Raw genomic sequence first — 18,482 nt, 5'->3', positions numbered from 1 at the left:
CAGGCTGGTTGTACCCAAGTTGATCAACTTGATACATTCAGCCTGCCCATCATCGGTTCGAATCTCTGCCAGTTTTTGCTGAACCGACCAAGATTCGACCAATGTATGGCTAGCCTTGGTCTCAAAAAGTTTTTTGGGCTACAATCAGAGTACAAACACCAAAGAAAAGCAAGAAGGGCCCTGGCTCACAAGAAAGGAGCAAGTATTGATCAGTTTGTGACAAACATTACTTAACACAGTCATTTTGAGATAATCAACTTTATACCACTTTTCAGTTTATGAGATACTGCCCAATTTGGAGTTTATCTTATTTGAATGTAAGCCCAATAATCAAGTATTGCTTAGAGGAACAAAAAAACAAAACAAGACAAGACTTGTCCCTAGGGGGGTTATTGCATGGCTAAAGAGAAATTACTTGCACGGAATATAAAGCTCTCAAAATACTGACAATTATACAAAGAAAGCAGTCCAAGAGGAATAAACAAAGCTCTATCATTTATATATGGAGAATATGGTTCTCCCCAAGAAAAAGATGAAATATTTGTCTCTCCTGAAGAGTATAGGAATCAGAATGGCCATACATAGCTAGAAAAGCGTTTGTAAAACAGTTCGATGACACAGAAGGTTCGAATTTAGAAACGTTAGTGGGGGCATTTCAATTCTCGAAATGCAGTTTTATGCCAAAATAAAGATCTGTCATGCCAGAATTTTGTTGTGTAATTAAAAGCTTTTCTAAACATTAGTAGGGAAATTGATCATAAATAGATTAAAAACTGTACAGTATATGTGTGCATCGATCAAAAAAAAAAAAAAAAAAAAAAAAAAAAACTGACCATATATGTTACAAACGATCAATAATATGTGGAAAAGAATTTGATACAATAATGGCGTTAACACACAGTCGTTCAATAGATCTTTATCAAAAACAAAAGTTTTTTCTATCCATGTATGGCAAGCTTAAAAAATGTCCTACTTAAACAAAATGCCTGGGTAGATCTTTTTAGGAAGTTGGCAACAAGAGAAAGAAAGACCATAACAGGTAGAGACAATTAAATCTGTTACAGAGACAATAGACAACAGCACCTTGAAACTGTACACGCAAGTAAAGATTTAGTATCCAAATGAAACACAGGGATTTGTTTTTTTGATTATAACACACCCAGTTACCCTAACATTTAATGTTTTACCAAAAACTCACAGAACATAGGAGAACCTCCAGGCAGACCATCTCATGAGTGAATTGCCTAATACAAAACGCTGGCAAATTAATGGACAAACGCTTGGTTGAAATTATATATATATATATATATATATTTATATATATATATATATATATATATATATTTATATACATACACACACATACATATCTATATACATTTTCTTTTACACAAATAGAGCTTTCTTTTGTTAGTATTTGATCACCACTGGGTTTTTATTATATAAAAGAAAAAATATATTTTTTTTTTACTTTCGGCTATAAAATGTATCCAGTAAAAATCTATTTCATAAATTTAGGCCAAAATGTATTTAGCTACAGCACATATCTTTGGTACAAAAAAATGCATAAGTGTATATTGATTTGTTTGTGTGAAAGTTATAACGTCTACAAACTATGGTATTATATACACTGGAATTTATATTCTTTTATACTTGTTCCCTCTATACAGAGCCCTGTGGATTTGTCAACACAGGGCTCTGGGCTGTTATTAGACACAGCTGATCAGCAGATCTCATCCATAAATCATTGGTTGACACCCGTTGACAAAATACTGCTGTGTCCAATCACAGCAGGAATCCAGTTAGGAGGATCTGCACGCGTCTGAACATGGAAGGCATTGTAGACATACAGGTACGTGATTGTGCAGGTACAAGCTGCACACCCGCTGTAAAATGCATGCGGGCGGTCAAGTGATTAAAAGACATTCTTCATTAAATTACAATTTAACACCATTATTATGGTACGCCTAACACTATTGTAGCGTCAACTGATGCAGAGACACTTTACTAGTACTCAAAACCTAAAAAAACAAAAAATAGAGATAACTGCATTATTTTCTGAATGAACGAGTACAAAAAATATTGTAATGTAATTAATGCCTTGCATTTCATTTTGTGAAAAATATGCATTTGTTCTTGATGGCTTCCACTACCTTCATATACAGGGCGTTGCAATGGAGATGACATGAGCCCCATCGCACGCCAATTTGTACCTAGGGAGTAGGAGTGTCCACCATGCTGAATTGTGGTGAAGGTACATTGACAATATTTCAATTTTTTTTTGTACAGCCTGGCTAAATTATTAATTTCATTTGTTGATACTTTGAATCGGAATGATGTCAATTTATCATTTACCTTAACGTACGACAGTAAGTTAATTACCTTTCTTGAACTTAAGAATCCAGAAAAATAGATGAGGAAATAAACCATTTGTTGTTATAGAGAACTTACAGCAGGAAATTCATTATCCCACTGCAATAGCACACACCCATGGCATTTAATTAAAGCTATCCCTGTTGGACAGTATATTAAAGTGTTGGAAGGAATTGAACAAAGGATGAAAAACTTGAAAGTGCGAGATGCGATTGTCTTAGCCCCTGTACACACGGTCGGAGATTTCGACAACCAAATCTGTCGGATTTTGCCCGTTGGATTTTGTCCGTCGGATCTTGTCCGAAACTGTTGCATACACATGGTCGGACTAAGTTGTCGAAAAATCCGATCTTTCAGAACGTGATGACGTAATTTCGTTACGATGGGACTACATTCAGGCTAGTAGCCAATAGCTTTGATGTAGGAATTTGATCTGAGCATGCGTGGCACTTGGTCTGATCAAAATTCTCTACACATGATCGGAGTATGTCCGATCGAACCAGTTGGTCGGGAAATATTTCCAACAAGCTGATATTCCGACGGAAACATTCCGATGCATACCACACACAGTCGGATTATCCGACAACATGGTCCGATCGGAGAATCCGTCGGAATGTGTCCTATCGTGTGTACAAGGCTTTAGGAGAGGCCATAGCAGGAAATCTCTAAAGCTAGCAGGTCAAAAGCCAGGAAAATCCGATATACACCTTTACCAAGGAGAGCTCAATGAGGGGCCTACAAAGATATGTCCCATTTAACAATTAAATGGCTATCATCAGAAAGATTTTGCAAAAACACTGGCATTTCCAAACAGAGGACCCAATTATATTATAAAATGTTTTGAGGATAAACAACCTAGTTTCACTTTGCAGAAAAATATTACATCAGAGACCTTTTGGTTTCTAGGTAGACATCTGTACAAGCAGCGGTGACATCATTGGGGGTGCTTGGTGGCCTTGTCTGCATTCTATAGACACCAACATGGCATCTACGGCACATGCACTCTGGCAGAGTGGACAGACTTGGTGAGCTCCAGAATACTGGGACAGGGAAGTGACACCTGTGTGCATCAGATCTGGTGTGCTACAGGGTGAAGCTCAACAGATCGGAGGTGGGGGGAGACACCACACATGGCCTCTGTTCCCCCTTCAACCCCCCACCCCCACCCCAAAGGACGCACCTCTTTTCAAGGTGGACATGGCAATATATGGAGCAGACCATGTGAGATCACCGGACTACAGAGGTATAGGTTATTTGGAGGACTTCTACAGTATATTTACAAGTCGTGAAACATGTATACACTTTTTTTTATTGGGCGATCTATGACAATATATGCTAGACTCTGATGTATTGCTCATTGCACATATTTGCTACCAGGGAGCAGCTGGAGAAGGTTCAATTTTGGAAATACAGGGGATGGCCTTAATTAAGTGTGTATTCTGGAGATTGTAGACGCTACTTTCATGCAGATGGCTTATATCACTACTTCTGCACATACCTTTTTTATAGAAGGGAAAAAAAAAAGTTTTCATGTATGTTATTCAATCACTCCCACTTTTGCATCATAGAGTGCCCCCATAGGCTGGGTAGACCTAAAGACCATTTTGGGCTGCCTTTTTGTATTTTCTTAGTGGAGGATAGTGTTTAGTCTGACAGTTTCTGTTCATTGGAGCAACACAGTTATTCATTATGCTTTCTTCATCTTGGTCCTTCTGGCACTTACGGTTGGAAATATGTCCCTGTAATGGCACCATAGGCATTACTGATAGTTTAATCTGTATACTAAAATTAATGGTGTATCAAAACACAGAGTGGTACTGTGGATACACTACATAATATAACATGCCACGTCCCGATATTTGAAATTGCTAAATAAAACTATTGTTGGAAATGATGGACTTTATATGCATAAACACAAATTTCTTAAAAATAATGATCTGTATACTAGTTGCAGATCAGTGACTCAAAGTTTTCAAGACAGTGGATAAAGACAGCAACCAGTCAACAAGCCTGTTCATAAGGAGGTCATTAATGGCTTAGCAATATGGAGGTTTTCCCATACCAGTTTTAAACATTTTTTATTCCAACTAAGGGGTGCCTTTCTGGTATATTTGTTACCTTAAAGCATGCCTGGGGGCTTTTTAAATGCAGCCATTTTTATGGAATAATGCAGACACCTTTCTGTGCTGAGAAACACTGTTACCTAGAAAATCTGGATATTACATTCTGGAATCAGCAGCTCCATTTTTCATAGTGGTGATGTGGCCTTTCCATTTCTAGCTACCTTCACCTGCCCTTACCAGCCAACAGGGCAACAAGGGAAGTGAGAACTCTCAGATAGCAGGCAGCTGTGGTTGTTTCCGTAAAACAATACATCTGAATTTTAATGGTACTTGGACTCCACAGAACAGGTGTACACTCTCAAGATCATGGCATACCACATTTCTACATAGGTACCATATAAAAACTCTAAATTCTAAGTCTTTTAAATACAAGAAACTATCTTGCCATTATCTTTAGAAGGTACAGGCTAGCAATATGAGGTCAAGTCTAGGATTACAAGTTTCCACATCTTTCTCCATCATAGCTAATCATAGCTAATTCACCATACTTCACCCAATCAGGCACTTGATACATGTGTATTTTAAGCAACAAACTAATTCAAATTACAATCAGAACAGCAAAAAAAAAAAAAAATCTTATAAAATACCTGCACACACACTCATTCTTTAGTGTAACTAACACTAAAAAGCGTCTGTATGTTACTTTTTCCTGATTTACCCTCACAAGGGAAAATAAAACTTTTCATTCCAACCAAACATTTTAAATATTGTCTTCCAGATATTCCCTGCTGTTTATACTACCAAGAAGTCAAACGTTAAAGCTGTTAGCCATGGGTAAGAGCCAACCAATGGTGGCTGGTTCCTAAATCCTCAACATTACACCTCCCAGAAAATTATAATGAAAGTGCAATCGTCAACAAAACGTATGTAATTAGTTAACTCAGCAAACATCCAAAGCATTTTCTTAGTGCCTATAAACATCCCTCCCAAAAAGGGGAAGGTCATACTGATGTTCAAACTGATTAAAGTTGAGATCTGGTTAATGCAGACCTCTATTCACCTATGTACTGTCTTTCTGATCTAGCAAAAATGCTTTAGTATCTGAACGGTTCAAACTTTTCAAACGCAGTCCCTCGGAATTCCCTTGCACGTTGCTCCATCCCCTTCTGGCTCTTGGAGCGCATATTGGCCTCCAAGATGGCTGCTACGTGCTGGCCCGCACATGTGCATGTCGTCAATGCTGCCATTTTGGCGACCAAGGATACTCCTGAAGCTTGGGAGTTGTTGGGGGCTGGTTTGGTTGGTGGACTGCTATACCATGGTGGCACAGCCATCAATGGAGGCCTCCCCTTCCTGTTTCATATATTTAAATGGAGCCCACTGGGTGGCATGACTGATTCTGTTATATTCTGGCTTTGGAGGGTGGCAGTTGGCTATGCCGCTGGATGGGCCTTAGTGGAACCTCGATTTATGGTAGTATAAGATTTCTTGATTTTTCATTTTTAACTTAAATGGTCCATCTGATCATCCCTGAGGAAGTGCAAGTCTCAAAATGTGTCAGTCACCTGGATAGGAATTTGTGATCAAGATAGTGTATGTCCTCTCAAATTGAGAGGGTTGAAATAATCTCTCATTGTGTACAGTCTGGATTGACTTATGATTGCATAATGATTATGCAATCCTTATGAATGCAGGATTTTAGTTCTGCATTAATAAAGTTTTATATATTTTTTTATATTTTTGTTTGTTCTGTTTTGATTCCAAAAGAAAAAAAAAAAAAATCAACTCCTCGATATATATTTTTTTTAGTATGCTAGCAAAATTGGGGGATGGGCAATAATGTAGACTCCAATCACCCCCTTCCTTATGACTTTATGACAAAAGTTTAAGATATGATTGGCTTTTGAATGCCCAAAAGGAAACATGTCAACAAAATAATGGAGGATGCTTCTGCCATTTTGTTTTTCAAGGTACAACATATATGACTGTCAACTTTATACTAGCTTTAACAACAGCAGTAAACACAAGGATAACAGCCCTAGGGGGTTTATAACTATAAAAAGGTTTTATCAACTTCCATATTCCATCCGCATAGGTTCCCTTTAAGAGATTTCTCTCTTGCAGGAAAAATAGACCATTGACTTGGATGCTTTCATATACTATCTTGGAAAGCCTTGGGGTTTGTTCAGAAATTTAAGCCAAAAACGGAAACATTGTCATGGCTATTGAAATTGCATCCTAAATGCAGAATGCTGCAGTTTAGAGGGAAATGCACAGCTTCCCCATCATTCAGATGCAAAAGGTCCCATTGCTGAAAACTAGCAAGAGATTTAATATACACAGATATAGCCAAGTTCTTAGACTCAACGTCCACAAAATTTTACATGCACATCAATACCAATCAGTGCCTAAATCAGCAAGATGGACAATGAGCAAATAAATGGGATATCGAAAAATAAAGTAACAGCGGTTTGGATAGATGTATACATAACGTTGTTTACAGGTTGCAGATATTCTTACTATCAAGAACCAGCAGTCCAGACTTACAAGAAATAGCTATACAAATATATAACACTTTGAAGAGCATTACCCAAAACCACCATGTTTGTATCATCTTCAATACTTGCAGCAGTGGTTTGTCTTTTTATACTGTGTCTACCAATCCAAAATAAAGTATCGGTTTTACTGCAAGAAAACTATAATGGAGAAAACAAGTGGTGAGAGAGATGAGATGCATTTATTGCCATAGAGTAAGATAACATGGCTCACGTACTTGGTTGTAAATTGGTCTTCAGCTTTTCATGTTCTTCAAGGGCAAGACCATTTGCTAAATTTAAACCTTCCTTAAAAACAACTTCCCTCTGTATTCCATTGGATGTTGCAACATTTGCATCTTTCAGTTCATTTGAGGGACTTGACTCATAACCCACATTAACATTAGTTTGCAATCTTTTTTTTGCACTTATTTCCCTCTTTCGTAAGGGAGATTCCACTGCATTCATTATTAAACATTTTGGAGAATGGTCATCCTTTTTCTCAGGAACTTCCTGTACAGTACTTTGTACTGGGCTTGAATTAGAATGATTAAAAGTATGTATAATCTTATGTTTTTTTGCTTGCAATTTTTCCAGCAAAACCAAATCCGTTGATCTTCTCCTTTTGCTAGAGCCTTTTTTGTTTGAAGCCATTGGGGGAGGACTGGGTGACTTTTGAGGCTTTAAAGACAATGAAAATCGTCCAAATTTGTTCCGATTGCTTTTGGTACTAAAGAAATCATCATACTCAGAAACTGTGACCACAGGGTCAACATTCGATAGAGACAGATTTGATTTGGACAGCTCTTTAATTATACTTTTTTTAGTAGATAAAACAGATTTTAGATCAAGGCAATTTGACCTCCTAGTTTGGACTTTATATTTGCCCGTATCAGATAGCCTGTTTGCTGTAGGCAGAGGATCTAAACTAGAAGTTTCAGACTTTTGATGGTTTGACATACAAAAAGCATCAGTTTCATAATCCGTTTTTTTGTCAGCTGCTTTGGGGTTGTTAGTTTTCCAACCTTTACTTTCAGTGTATGGGCTTACAGTACATTGACCTGTACAATCAGATTTCAAATTTGATAGTCGAGTTTCTTTAATGAATATATGGTCCAAAGTTGGAGCTTTCTTCTTTCTAGTTGGTGTTTCACAAAATACACCACTTTCATTATTATCAGCAGTAGCATCAGTCATTTTCAATTTTACCTGAGATTTCCGACCTCTGCTTTGATTGCACGAACCAGAGTTGCGTTTTTTTACTGCTCCAACACTGGATGTTGATGCCTGAGCTTCAAGAGGAAACAAGTTAATGCAATCTAAGTGTAAATTTGTTTCTTCTTGTACATTATTTGTTTCTTGGTTTTTAAAGGTAGAAGGAACATGATCTCTATTTTCCAGACTTCCAAAAAGTTCATCATAGCTAGTGTCAAGATTATTGCCATTATTTTCTGAAATAAAATAAAATAAATAATATTGGATTGTTTTTTTAAACTACTCAAACATATAAAATTGCAGTTGTAAAAAAAAAAAAAAACACGTGAAACATCCTGAACTGACTTCAAAACACTGGTGTGTAAACTGTGATACAACCAGGTTTACAGGCTAAAATCACTTTTGAGTATAATAGGCTATGCAAACAAGGGTTCCAAGTAGATTAAAACATACCGCATAGTTTTGTAAAATATTGTTTAATGCAGCCGTCATATCTGTAGGCTATTTAGGTCACCCCTGACACCCAGTTAAAAACTCCCACTGCTTACATTGCATTACTGCACACCAACAATTCATCTTTATCCTATAAAACAGGGGTCATCAACCCCCGGGCCGCGGCTCTTCTGCAGCCGGGCCGCGGGTGCGGATGGGTGGCATGAGAGAGCCCAGCGGCCAGCTGTAGAATGTGAAGTTCCTCGGAGTGGATGAACAATGTCGGGGATGGTGAGAGTGAAGCACGCATTCCATTGCTCAGTGTGGTCACGTGCTCTCCCTCACCTCCTGTACACAGCAGTTAGTGTTGTCTATTGCTGAGCGCTGTGTTTGTTATGCACAGTGGACCCTCCCTTTGTCTTTCACACGGACACTCCCCGTACGATGTGAATGAACGTGCCCCCTCCTCACTGGCCTCACCCCGCCTTTCTGTCATAGGGGAAGGTGCAGCACACCATCACCTCCAGGACAGCCCACAGTAGCAGGGAAGCCACTGGTGTCCCTTGGTAACGGGGCTGAGGGTGGATAGAGCTGAGAGGAGACGAGTGCACACTTCTTCCGGGACAGCCGAGAGCTGCCCCCTCCCCTCTAATCCCTCCATATACTTACCTGCTGCTAATCCTCAGCCCTCATCACTGAACACTCACCAACATGACTGAGCTCTGGAGGAGAGGTGGGGGGCATGTATGACAACACTACCAGTGACAGGGTGAGTGTGAGCGGGGACTGACTGGGAGTGGGTCACCTGTGTGCATGGAGTATGCAGGGCCTAGTGGGGGGCACTAATTTCATATGTGAGGGGGCTACCTTCATATGTGAGGGGGCTACCTTCATATGTGAGGGGGCTACCTTCATATGTGAGGGGGCTACCTTCATATGTGAGGGGGCTACCTTCATCTGTGGGGGGGCTACCTTCATCTGTGGGGGGGGGGGGCTACCTTCATCTGTGGGGGGGGGGGGGGGCTACCTTCATCTGTGGGGGGGGGGGGCTACCTTCATCTGTGGGGGGGGGGGGGGGGGCTACCTTCATCTGTGGGGGGGGGGGGGCTACCTTCATCTGTGGGGGGGGGGGGCTACCTTCATCTGTGGGGGGGGGGGGGGCTACCTTCATCTGTGGGGGGGGGGGGGGGCTACCTTCATCTGTGGGGGGGGGGCTACCTTCATCTGTGGGGGGGGGCCACCTTCATCTGTGGGGGGGGGCCACCTTCATCTGTGGGGGGGGGGCCACCTTCATCTGTGGGGGGGGGGCCACCTTCATCTGTGGGGGGGGGCCACCTTCATCTGTGAGGGGGGGCCACCTTCATCTGTGAGGGGGGGCCACCTTCATCTGTGAGGGGGGGCCACCTTCATCTGTGAGGGGGGGCCACCTTCATCTGTGAGGGGGGGCCACCTTCATCTGTGAGGGGGGGCCACCTTCATCTGTGAGGGGGGGCCACCTTCATCTGTGAGGGGGGGCCACCTTCATCTGTGAGGGGGGGCCACCTTCATCTGTGAGGGGGGGCCACCTTCATCTGTGAGGGGGGGCTACCTTCTTCTGTGGGGGGGGCTACCTTCTTCTGTGGGGGGGGCTACCTTCTTCTGTGGGGGGGCTACCTTCTTCTGTGGGGGGGGCTACCTTCTTCTGTGGGGGGGGCTACCTTCTTCTGTGGGGGCCCTGCCTTCATCTGTGGCGGCTTTACTACATCTGGATGGACTGGTGTCTTCATTCAACATTACTATGTAACTATGGTGGCAGGCGACATGGCAAGTGACACGCTGAGGGCTCCCACTGATTCTGTATTATGGCGAGTTGAACAATTTAATTTAATACTACAATGTAATAACCGTAATAAAGAAATAATGCGCTGACAAATTGCCCGCGAAAAATCGCTTCCCCCTCGTGTGCCATCCCTAACCTCTGCCAACCCCGGGCCTTGCCACAATTTTCTTCCACGCAACCGGTCCCCGGTGCCAAAAAGGTTGGGGACCACTGCTATAAAATAAGCATGTACAATGTCTTCTTCAGCAGGATACACTTTGTTTTTAAACTGAGAGACAATAGCAGATATATTGAATATGATGTGTACAAACCATTACAACATACCATGTGAGGCATCATTCGAGACTGAAGGAGAGTTTCCAGGTGACAGCTTGGGGCTTGAAAAGTCCAACACTGTCTGTGACATCTGGGAAGCTGTATTCAAAATGTAAAAGGAAAAAAAAAACTTTTAAAAAAATGTCTGCCATGTGTATTCATTTAAAGTGTAAGCTCACTTTTAGCATCATTTTTCAAAAATTCCCTTATGCAATTCCATATTTTCTGAATAGGCCCATACCAGCACTCCTCTCATTTCAAATGCTGTACCTCCTCCCATTACACATGGGGCCCTATCCACAAAGTTCCTCATTCCCCTTCCATCCTGTCATTTGCAGGACAGCCTGAACACTACCAGCACACTTTGTCAAAAGCATTAGGACGCCTGTCTTTAGACGCACATGAACATTACTGGGAGCCCAGTCTTTATCCGTAGGGTTCAATATTGATTTGGCCCACCCTTCACAGTTATAACAGCTTCAACTCTTCTCGGAAGCCTGTCCACAAGGTTTAGAAGTGTGAAGAATGCTTGACCATTCTTCCAGAAGCGCATTTGTGAGGTCAGGCACTGTTGTTGGTAGGCACTGAAGGTCTGGCTTGCAGTCTCCGCTCTAATTCATCCTAAAGGTGTTTTATCAGGGTGAGGTCAGCACTCTGTGCAGACCAGTTCAGTTCCTCCACCCCAAACTCACGCATCCATGTCTTTATGGACCTTGCTTTGTGTACTGGTGTGCAGTGATGCTGGAACAGGAAGGGGTCATCCTCAAACTAGAACCATAAAGTTGGGAGAGTGAAATTGTCCAAAAGTTCTTGGTATGCTGACGTCCTTTACTGGAACTAAGGGGCCAAGCCCAACCCCTGAAAAACAAACGCCTTAATCCCCCTTAACCAGTTCCAGACCACCCACCGTACATATACTGCGGCAGGTAGGCCCAGCTGCGTGAAACAACCTACTGGTACGTTGTGAGTGGCCACGGCGATCATATTAGTTTCAGAACTGACCAGTCTACAGGTCCAGGCCAATGATTTCTGGCCTGGATCCGCTGATCCGTTCTGGCAAATGAGAGACTTTTCTCTGCCTGTGTAATGTAAACAAAGGCAGAGGAAGTGATGTCATCTCCCCTCGTGCAGCCATTATCATTTCCAGCGAGCGAGAAGACATCTACTGTGTGTACACCATTACTATACTAACAGCAGTACATGTAGGTATACTTTTAACCCCCTGATTGCCCCCCCCCCATTAACCCTTTCACTCCTGTCACCAAGAGCAGTTTTCAGCTTTTTCACTGATCACTGTATTGGTGTCACTTGTGACACTAAATAGCGTTAGGGCAGTTAGTGGTAGGCCCAGGTAGGTTTGAGGTACCCCCCATATATTTCTCAATAGGTTCTACCCTTTACCCGTGATCACCCCCCAGTTAACCCTTTCACCCAGCCATAACCAGCCCTTAACCCCTCAATCATGAGACAAGCCACATAGGTGTTGAGGGTTAAACATTCAGAGCATAAACTGTTTATTAAGTATCAAACATACACTTTAGACATAGTTAGGGACACTCCTCTTAGCCTTGTCAGAGGGGGTAGGGGACAAGGAAGAACCAATGGAAACTCAACACTTGTATATTCAAACAACTACAGTTGAAACACATGAAGGGATTATGACAAGCAGGCAGCCCCTCTTTACACATCCCCTGCTGAGATGCGTCTCCAGACCTTGGTCTATGTGCCATGAGGTGGCATCTTCTCCAGGTGGTGTGAGATGGCAAATAGTCCTCCAAATCTCACGTTCTCTGTTGGGCTATAGTCTGTGGGTAGGAGGCGAGCCCACAGCCACTTCCAAAACACAAAGTGACAGTGGGTTCTGTCACAGTCTTGTATAGCGTCAGGGTACCCGACATATATTCCCTAATAAAAGTTTAACCCCTTTATCACTCCCCCCCGTTAACCTTTTCACTCCCTATCACTGTGTCATTAGTATAGTGTACAGATCTCTTTTTTGATCACTGTATTAGTGGTCATGGGTGACATCAGTTAGGTGTTAGCATCAGTTAATGGTAGCGTCAATCCCAGACAGCATCCGATTTTAACCCTTTGATTGCCAGTAGCGTTAACACACATGCACACACCATACACACACCTCCCTTACTAGTATAGTGTCTAAACAGATTAATCTCTGATCTGAGCAGATCTATACTAGCGTCCCCAGTATTATAGTGTTCCCAAAAACACGGCGTTAGCAGGATCAGCCCAGACACCTGCCAGCACCTTCGTTTAACCCCTCAGCCCAGCCCACTCAAATTGCAGGATCAATAGATCGCTGTCACTTTAAAAAACACCAGTACACAAAACTGCAGCATTAGCAGACTCACACCTGATCCCTGCTAGCACTGACAGTTAATTTTGTTTGTAGCAAAGCCATCTGACAACCAGGTGCATTTTTACCTGCGAGTCACACTAGCTGTACCTGTAAATTTAATTGCCAAAATGACAAAGGAAAGGTATTTTAGTGAAGTGGCTTACTGGAAACCGAGCATGACAGATTAGAGCGCAGGGGAAACCTCACCCGTCAGAATCACAATTTGATTCAGGCTCACTATAAGAACCTGTGGAGAGCAGCGGCACCCTGACAGATAGCTCTGACGACGGAATAGAGGTCCTGGCGTACCTGAGGTGCAACAACTGCAGGGTTCTCGCATGGAGCAGAGAGCCAGTATTAGTGCCGCGCAACCTTCTGAACTGGCAAGCACCAGCAGCCTAGTACATCCTGGTCGTAGACAAACCAGCACTGAAATGTCACTTGGCGACGTGGTGAGCTCCATAAGTGCAGTTCAAGCTGGTGCAGTGGCAAGTAGTGCTCCGCAGCCACCAAGAACTTGAACGCAGGCTCGTAGAACCCACCTCAATGCACTTGCACATCCTGATTGGCAGCCCACCACTTCTGTAACGCCCATACTTCCCCCATTCACTGGCCAAGCCCAAATTCAGGTGGAAACAGCAGATTTTACTTCCCCTGACTCTTAAAAGCTGTTTTCAAAGGAAGATCTGTACAGATCTATGGTGGACCAAACAAATTTATATGCTGGTCAAATTATTGGCGCAAATCCAAATTTGACTGGAAACCTATAACTGTTCCTGAATTTAAAGCGGTTCTTCACCCTAAAGGGGAAGTTCCGCTAGTATTATCCCTCCCCCCCTCCGGTGCCACAATCGGCACCTTTCGGGGGGGAGGGGGGTGCAGTTACCTGGATAATCCAGGTAACTGCACCCACTTCCGGCCACACCGCCGCATGGCTCCGCCCACCGCCGCATGGCTCCGCCCCCCGTTGTGTTCTGGGAAACACACAGTTCCCAGAGACACAGCGGGGAACCAGCGCAGCGCGACTCGCGCATGCGCAGTAGGGAACCGGGCAGTGAAGCCCTCTTGCTTCACTTCCCGATTCCCTGACAGAGGATGGCGGCGGTGGCTGCAGCGAGACGAGCGATCGCTCGTCATCTGCCGCCGACATCGCTGGAACCTGGGACAGGTAAGTGTGATATTATTAAAAGTCAGCAGCTGCAATATTAGTAGCTGCTGGCTTTTAATATTTTTTTTTTTTGTGCAGCTCCTCTTTAAGACCTTTCTGGGCCTATCCCTTATGGGCAAAAAAAAAAAAAAAAGTTGGTCATATTAGCCATGGCCAGGAATCGATACCAACAAAACTTATGGTTCATGCACTTATACAATGAACTCTGTTGTCCTCGAGGTGACCCTGAATAGGATCGGCTCCACAAAATTCAGCCCCCTCGTAAAGCACTTCAACCAACAATTTGCCGCCTTGTTTATTCCCGATCAAGATGTCTGCATTGATGAGTCTCTGATTACATTTTCTGGCGACCTTGCGTTCAGTTTCTCCCCAGCAAGTGTGCCAGATATGGGGTCAAGATGTATAAGCTCTGTCACAGGGCAACAGGCTATGCATATATTTTCCGGTTTATGGAGGGAAAAGATAGGAGTCTGGAGTCCCCCAAACTGTTCAGACTATATAGGGTGCAGTGGCAAGATTGTTTGGGACTGAGTGTGACCCTTGTTCGGAAAGGGATACCATTTATACGTGGACAATTTTTTTATTTTTTCCCCCCAGCGGCTTGTAGATGCCCGAGGTCCAATGAATTGTTTGCCATGAGATGTATGGAGAAACGGAACGTTTTTGTTCTGTCTTCCATTCACGCAGACAAAGCAGTCCAAATTACTACGGCTACTAGTGTTGTTGAGAAGTCCCTGTGTGTCCACGAATACAACCTTAAAATGGGAAGAGTGGACTTCAACGACCAGATGATGGGGCCGTACTTAATTGTCCATAAAGACAGACACTGGTACAAAACAGTATCTGTATACCTATTCCAATTGGCTCTGTACAACGCTTAAGTGCTATACAAAGCATCTGAATGAACTGGATCCTTCCTTAAATTCCAAGAAGAGATCATCACAGCCCTTCTGTATTCAGGAGGTGCTTGGCCCCAATTTCTCAATCCAAATGCAGTGAGCACGCTGCATGAGAGGCTTTTTCCGGATGTCCTCCCTGGTACCCCTACCCAACGATCACCCCAAAGAAGATGTTGTGTCTGTGGAAAAGGCGGACATAGGCGTGACACCCGCTATTTTTTTTTTGTCCTGGCCAACCTGATCTTTGCATCGGGGATGGTTTTCGTCGCTACTACACACTAGTGGAGTATTAGCGTAGGGTATAGCACGGCACAGTCCTAGGGCACACTTTCACACAGGGTCAAGAAAGAGGAGATGGCCATCGCATTTTGAGAGACCCTAACCTGGAACGTTTACAGTTACAAATAAAAGTCCAAAAATAAATAAAAATTTAATAAATGAAAATACATAAAATAATTTAAAAAAAATTGTTGTTTTATTGTTCTCTATATTGTTCTGGTCCGTTTTACTGCATTTTATGCTGTAATGTAATGTTTTGTTACGGTCTTAACGTGTTGGCTTTATAGTTATGTCATTCTACTGTACTGTTACTGTGATTTATGCTATAATGTAATGTTTTATTGTTACAGTGTTTTATTGTGTTTGTTTTGCAGGTATGTCCTTCTGTACGGTTACTGTGTTTTATTGTTCACCATTATTTGCTTTGAAGGTACACCATTCAGCTGCAGCACTTATTTATTTTGACAGCAACAGCGTTTGCGCTCAATATGTAAATTTGTGACTCCAGCATTGTAGGAAGTAGAGCATAGAGGCAGGGGTGGACATGGCGGATCGCCCCTATGCTTCATCATATATTTTTTAAATTTACTGTATGGCAATCATTAGAAGTGGGTGGATGCAGGGCGGTATTCTAACAGTTGGGATACCACCAATGAATGTGAATGGAGAAATCTGTTAGGTTCTCTTTTTCGTTCCGCTCACAGGCAACATTACAATATATGCCCAACAGGGTCCAGCGACGTAGTGGTATGTTGCTGGACTTTGGGTGGTTATACTGGAATGCCTGCAGGTTTAGGTATCATTTTGGTATTGTTTTCTTTTCAGCCAGTGGTTGGCTTTCATGTAAAAGCCATCCTAGCAGCTAATTAGCTGCTAGATTGCCTTTACAAGCAATGGGAGTGAACGCTCCCCCTCCCGCCATCATTCATGGCCCCCCCTCCCGCCATCTTCTCAGGCTCTCCTGTCCCACTGGGTAACCCGAGAACGCAGCCAGTGATTATGCCAGCTGATCAGAGAACAGAATGGCTCCAATCATCTCTATGGCTTAAGAAACCGGAAGCTACAAGCATTTCACGACTTCAGTTTTGCCAGATATAAATAGCATCATTGGGAAAGTATCTTATCACACCAATCTTGGTGTGGTCATTGTTAAATAGTACCTGTCACTACCTATTGCTACCATAGGGGATATTTACATTTCCTGTGTCAACAATAAAAATACAAAACAAAAATGAAAAAGGGACACAGTAAAAATAAAATAAAAAAGCAAAATAAAAAAAATTAAAGCAATTGCACCACGTATGCAATCGAGTTATCACCCCGAACATCAGCTCGAGGGTAGCAATTCTAGCAGTAGACCTCCTCTGTAAAAGCTAAAGTGGTAACCTGTAAAGGCGTTTAAAGGTTTTAAAAAACGTATGTAGTTTGTTGCTGCTGCATGGGTGTGCACAATTTTAAAGCATGTTGTGTTTTGTATATATGTACTCAGCATAAGGTCTTTTATATTTTAGCAAACATTTGGGCAATAGAGGGTGTTTTTGTGCATTAAAATCCAAAAAAAAAAAAAAAAAAAAAATCCTAAAAAAAAGCATTTGAAAAAAAAATAAAATAAATCGCTGTGCAAATGTTTTGTTAAAAAAAAAAATTGCAACACCAACCATTTTAATATGTAGGGCCTCTGCTTTAAAAATATATATGTTTGAGTGTTCAAAGTAATTTTCTAGAAAAAAAAAAAGATTTTTTTCATGTAAACAAAGTGTCAGAAGGGGCTTTGTCTTCAAGTGGTTAGAAGAGTGGGTGAAGTGTGGCATAAGCTTCTAAAAATGTTGGGCATAAAAAGCCAGGACAGTTCAACCTCCCCCCCAAAATGGCCCCTTTTTGGAAAGTAGCCATTTGCTGAGAGGCATGTCGAGCCCATGGAATATTTTAGATTTTGCCACAGATTTCTGAAAATTGCAATTTTTAACCACTTCAGCCTCGGACCAATAAATACCTTAAGGACCAGAGGTCTTTTTGCAATTTCGCACTGCGCTGCTTTAACTGGTAATTGCGCGGTCATGCAATATTGCACCCAAACGAAATTTGCGTCCTTTTCTTCCCACAAATAGAGCTTTCTTTTGATGGTATTTGATTGCCTCTGCGATTTTTTTTTTTTGCGATATAAATGGAAAAAGAGCGAAAATTTTGAAAAAAAAAGATATTTTCTTCTTTTTGTTATAAGAAAAATCGAATAAACTAAATTTTAGTCATACATTGAGGGCAAAATTTATTCAGCCACATGTCTTTAGTAAAAAAAATGTCAATAAGCGAATATTTTTTGGTTTGCGCAAAAGTTATAGCGTCTACAAGCTAGAGTACATTTTCTGGAATTTACACAGCTTTTAATTTATGACTGCCGATCTCATTTCTTGAGGTGCTAAAATGGCAGGGCAGTACAAATCCCCCCCAAATGACCCCATTTTGGAAAGTAGACACCCCAAGGAAATTGCTGATGGGTATGTTGAGCCCATTGAATATTTATTTTTTTTGTCCTAAGGGATTGAATAATGACAAAAAAAAAAAAAAAAACATTTTTTTTACAAAAAGTTGTCACTAAATGATATATTGCTCACACATGCCATGGTTATATGTGGAATTGCACCCCAAAATACATTCTGCTGCTTCTCCCGAGTACGGGGATACCACATGTGTGGGACTTTTTGGGAGTCTAGTCACGCACGGCACCCCGAAAACCAATCACCACCTTCAGGATTTCTAAGGGTGCAAATTTTTGATTTAACTCCTCACTACCTATCACAGTTTCGAAGGCCATAAAATGCCAAAATAGCACAAAACCCCCCCAAATGACCCCATTTTGGAAAGTAGACACCCCAAGCTATTTACTGAGAGGCATGTTGAGTCCATGGAATATTTTATATTTTGCCAAAAGTTGCGGGAATATTACAAACTTTTTTTTTTTTGCACAAAGTTGTCACTAAATGATATATTGCTCACACATGCTATGGGCAGAAGTCAAATTACACCCCAAA

General features: G+C 42.0%; 1 protein-coding gene across 2 annotated transcripts in view; it reads right to left on the bottom strand.

Moving 5' to 3' along the window:
* Positions 1–18,482, bottom strand: part of MCPH1 (microcephalin 1) — a 527,088-nt gene that overhangs the window by 431,667 nt on the left and 76,939 nt on the right. For both annotated transcript variants that reach the window (XM_077487779.1, XM_077487778.1), the window contains exons 7-8: positions 10,761–10,850; positions 7,210–8,421 (exon numbers count right to left, since the gene is read on the bottom strand). In XM_077487779.1, the coding sequence (XP_077343905.1) occupies positions 7,210–8,421; positions 10,761–10,850 (1,302 nt within the window). The remainder of the gene's footprint in view (positions 1–7,209; positions 8,422–10,760; positions 10,851–18,482) is intronic.

This window comes from Lithobates pipiens, unplaced genomic scaffold (assembly GCF_037356315.1).
Source record: "Lithobates pipiens isolate NorthernLeopardFrog02 unplaced genomic scaffold, aLitPip1_a1.2 Scaffold_18, whole genome shotgun sequence".
Taxonomy (NCBI): Eukaryota; Metazoa; Chordata; class Amphibia; order Anura; family Ranidae; genus Lithobates; species Lithobates pipiens.
Note: the sequence above shows the minus strand (reverse complement) of the source record. Positions and strands in the feature narration are given on the sequence as shown.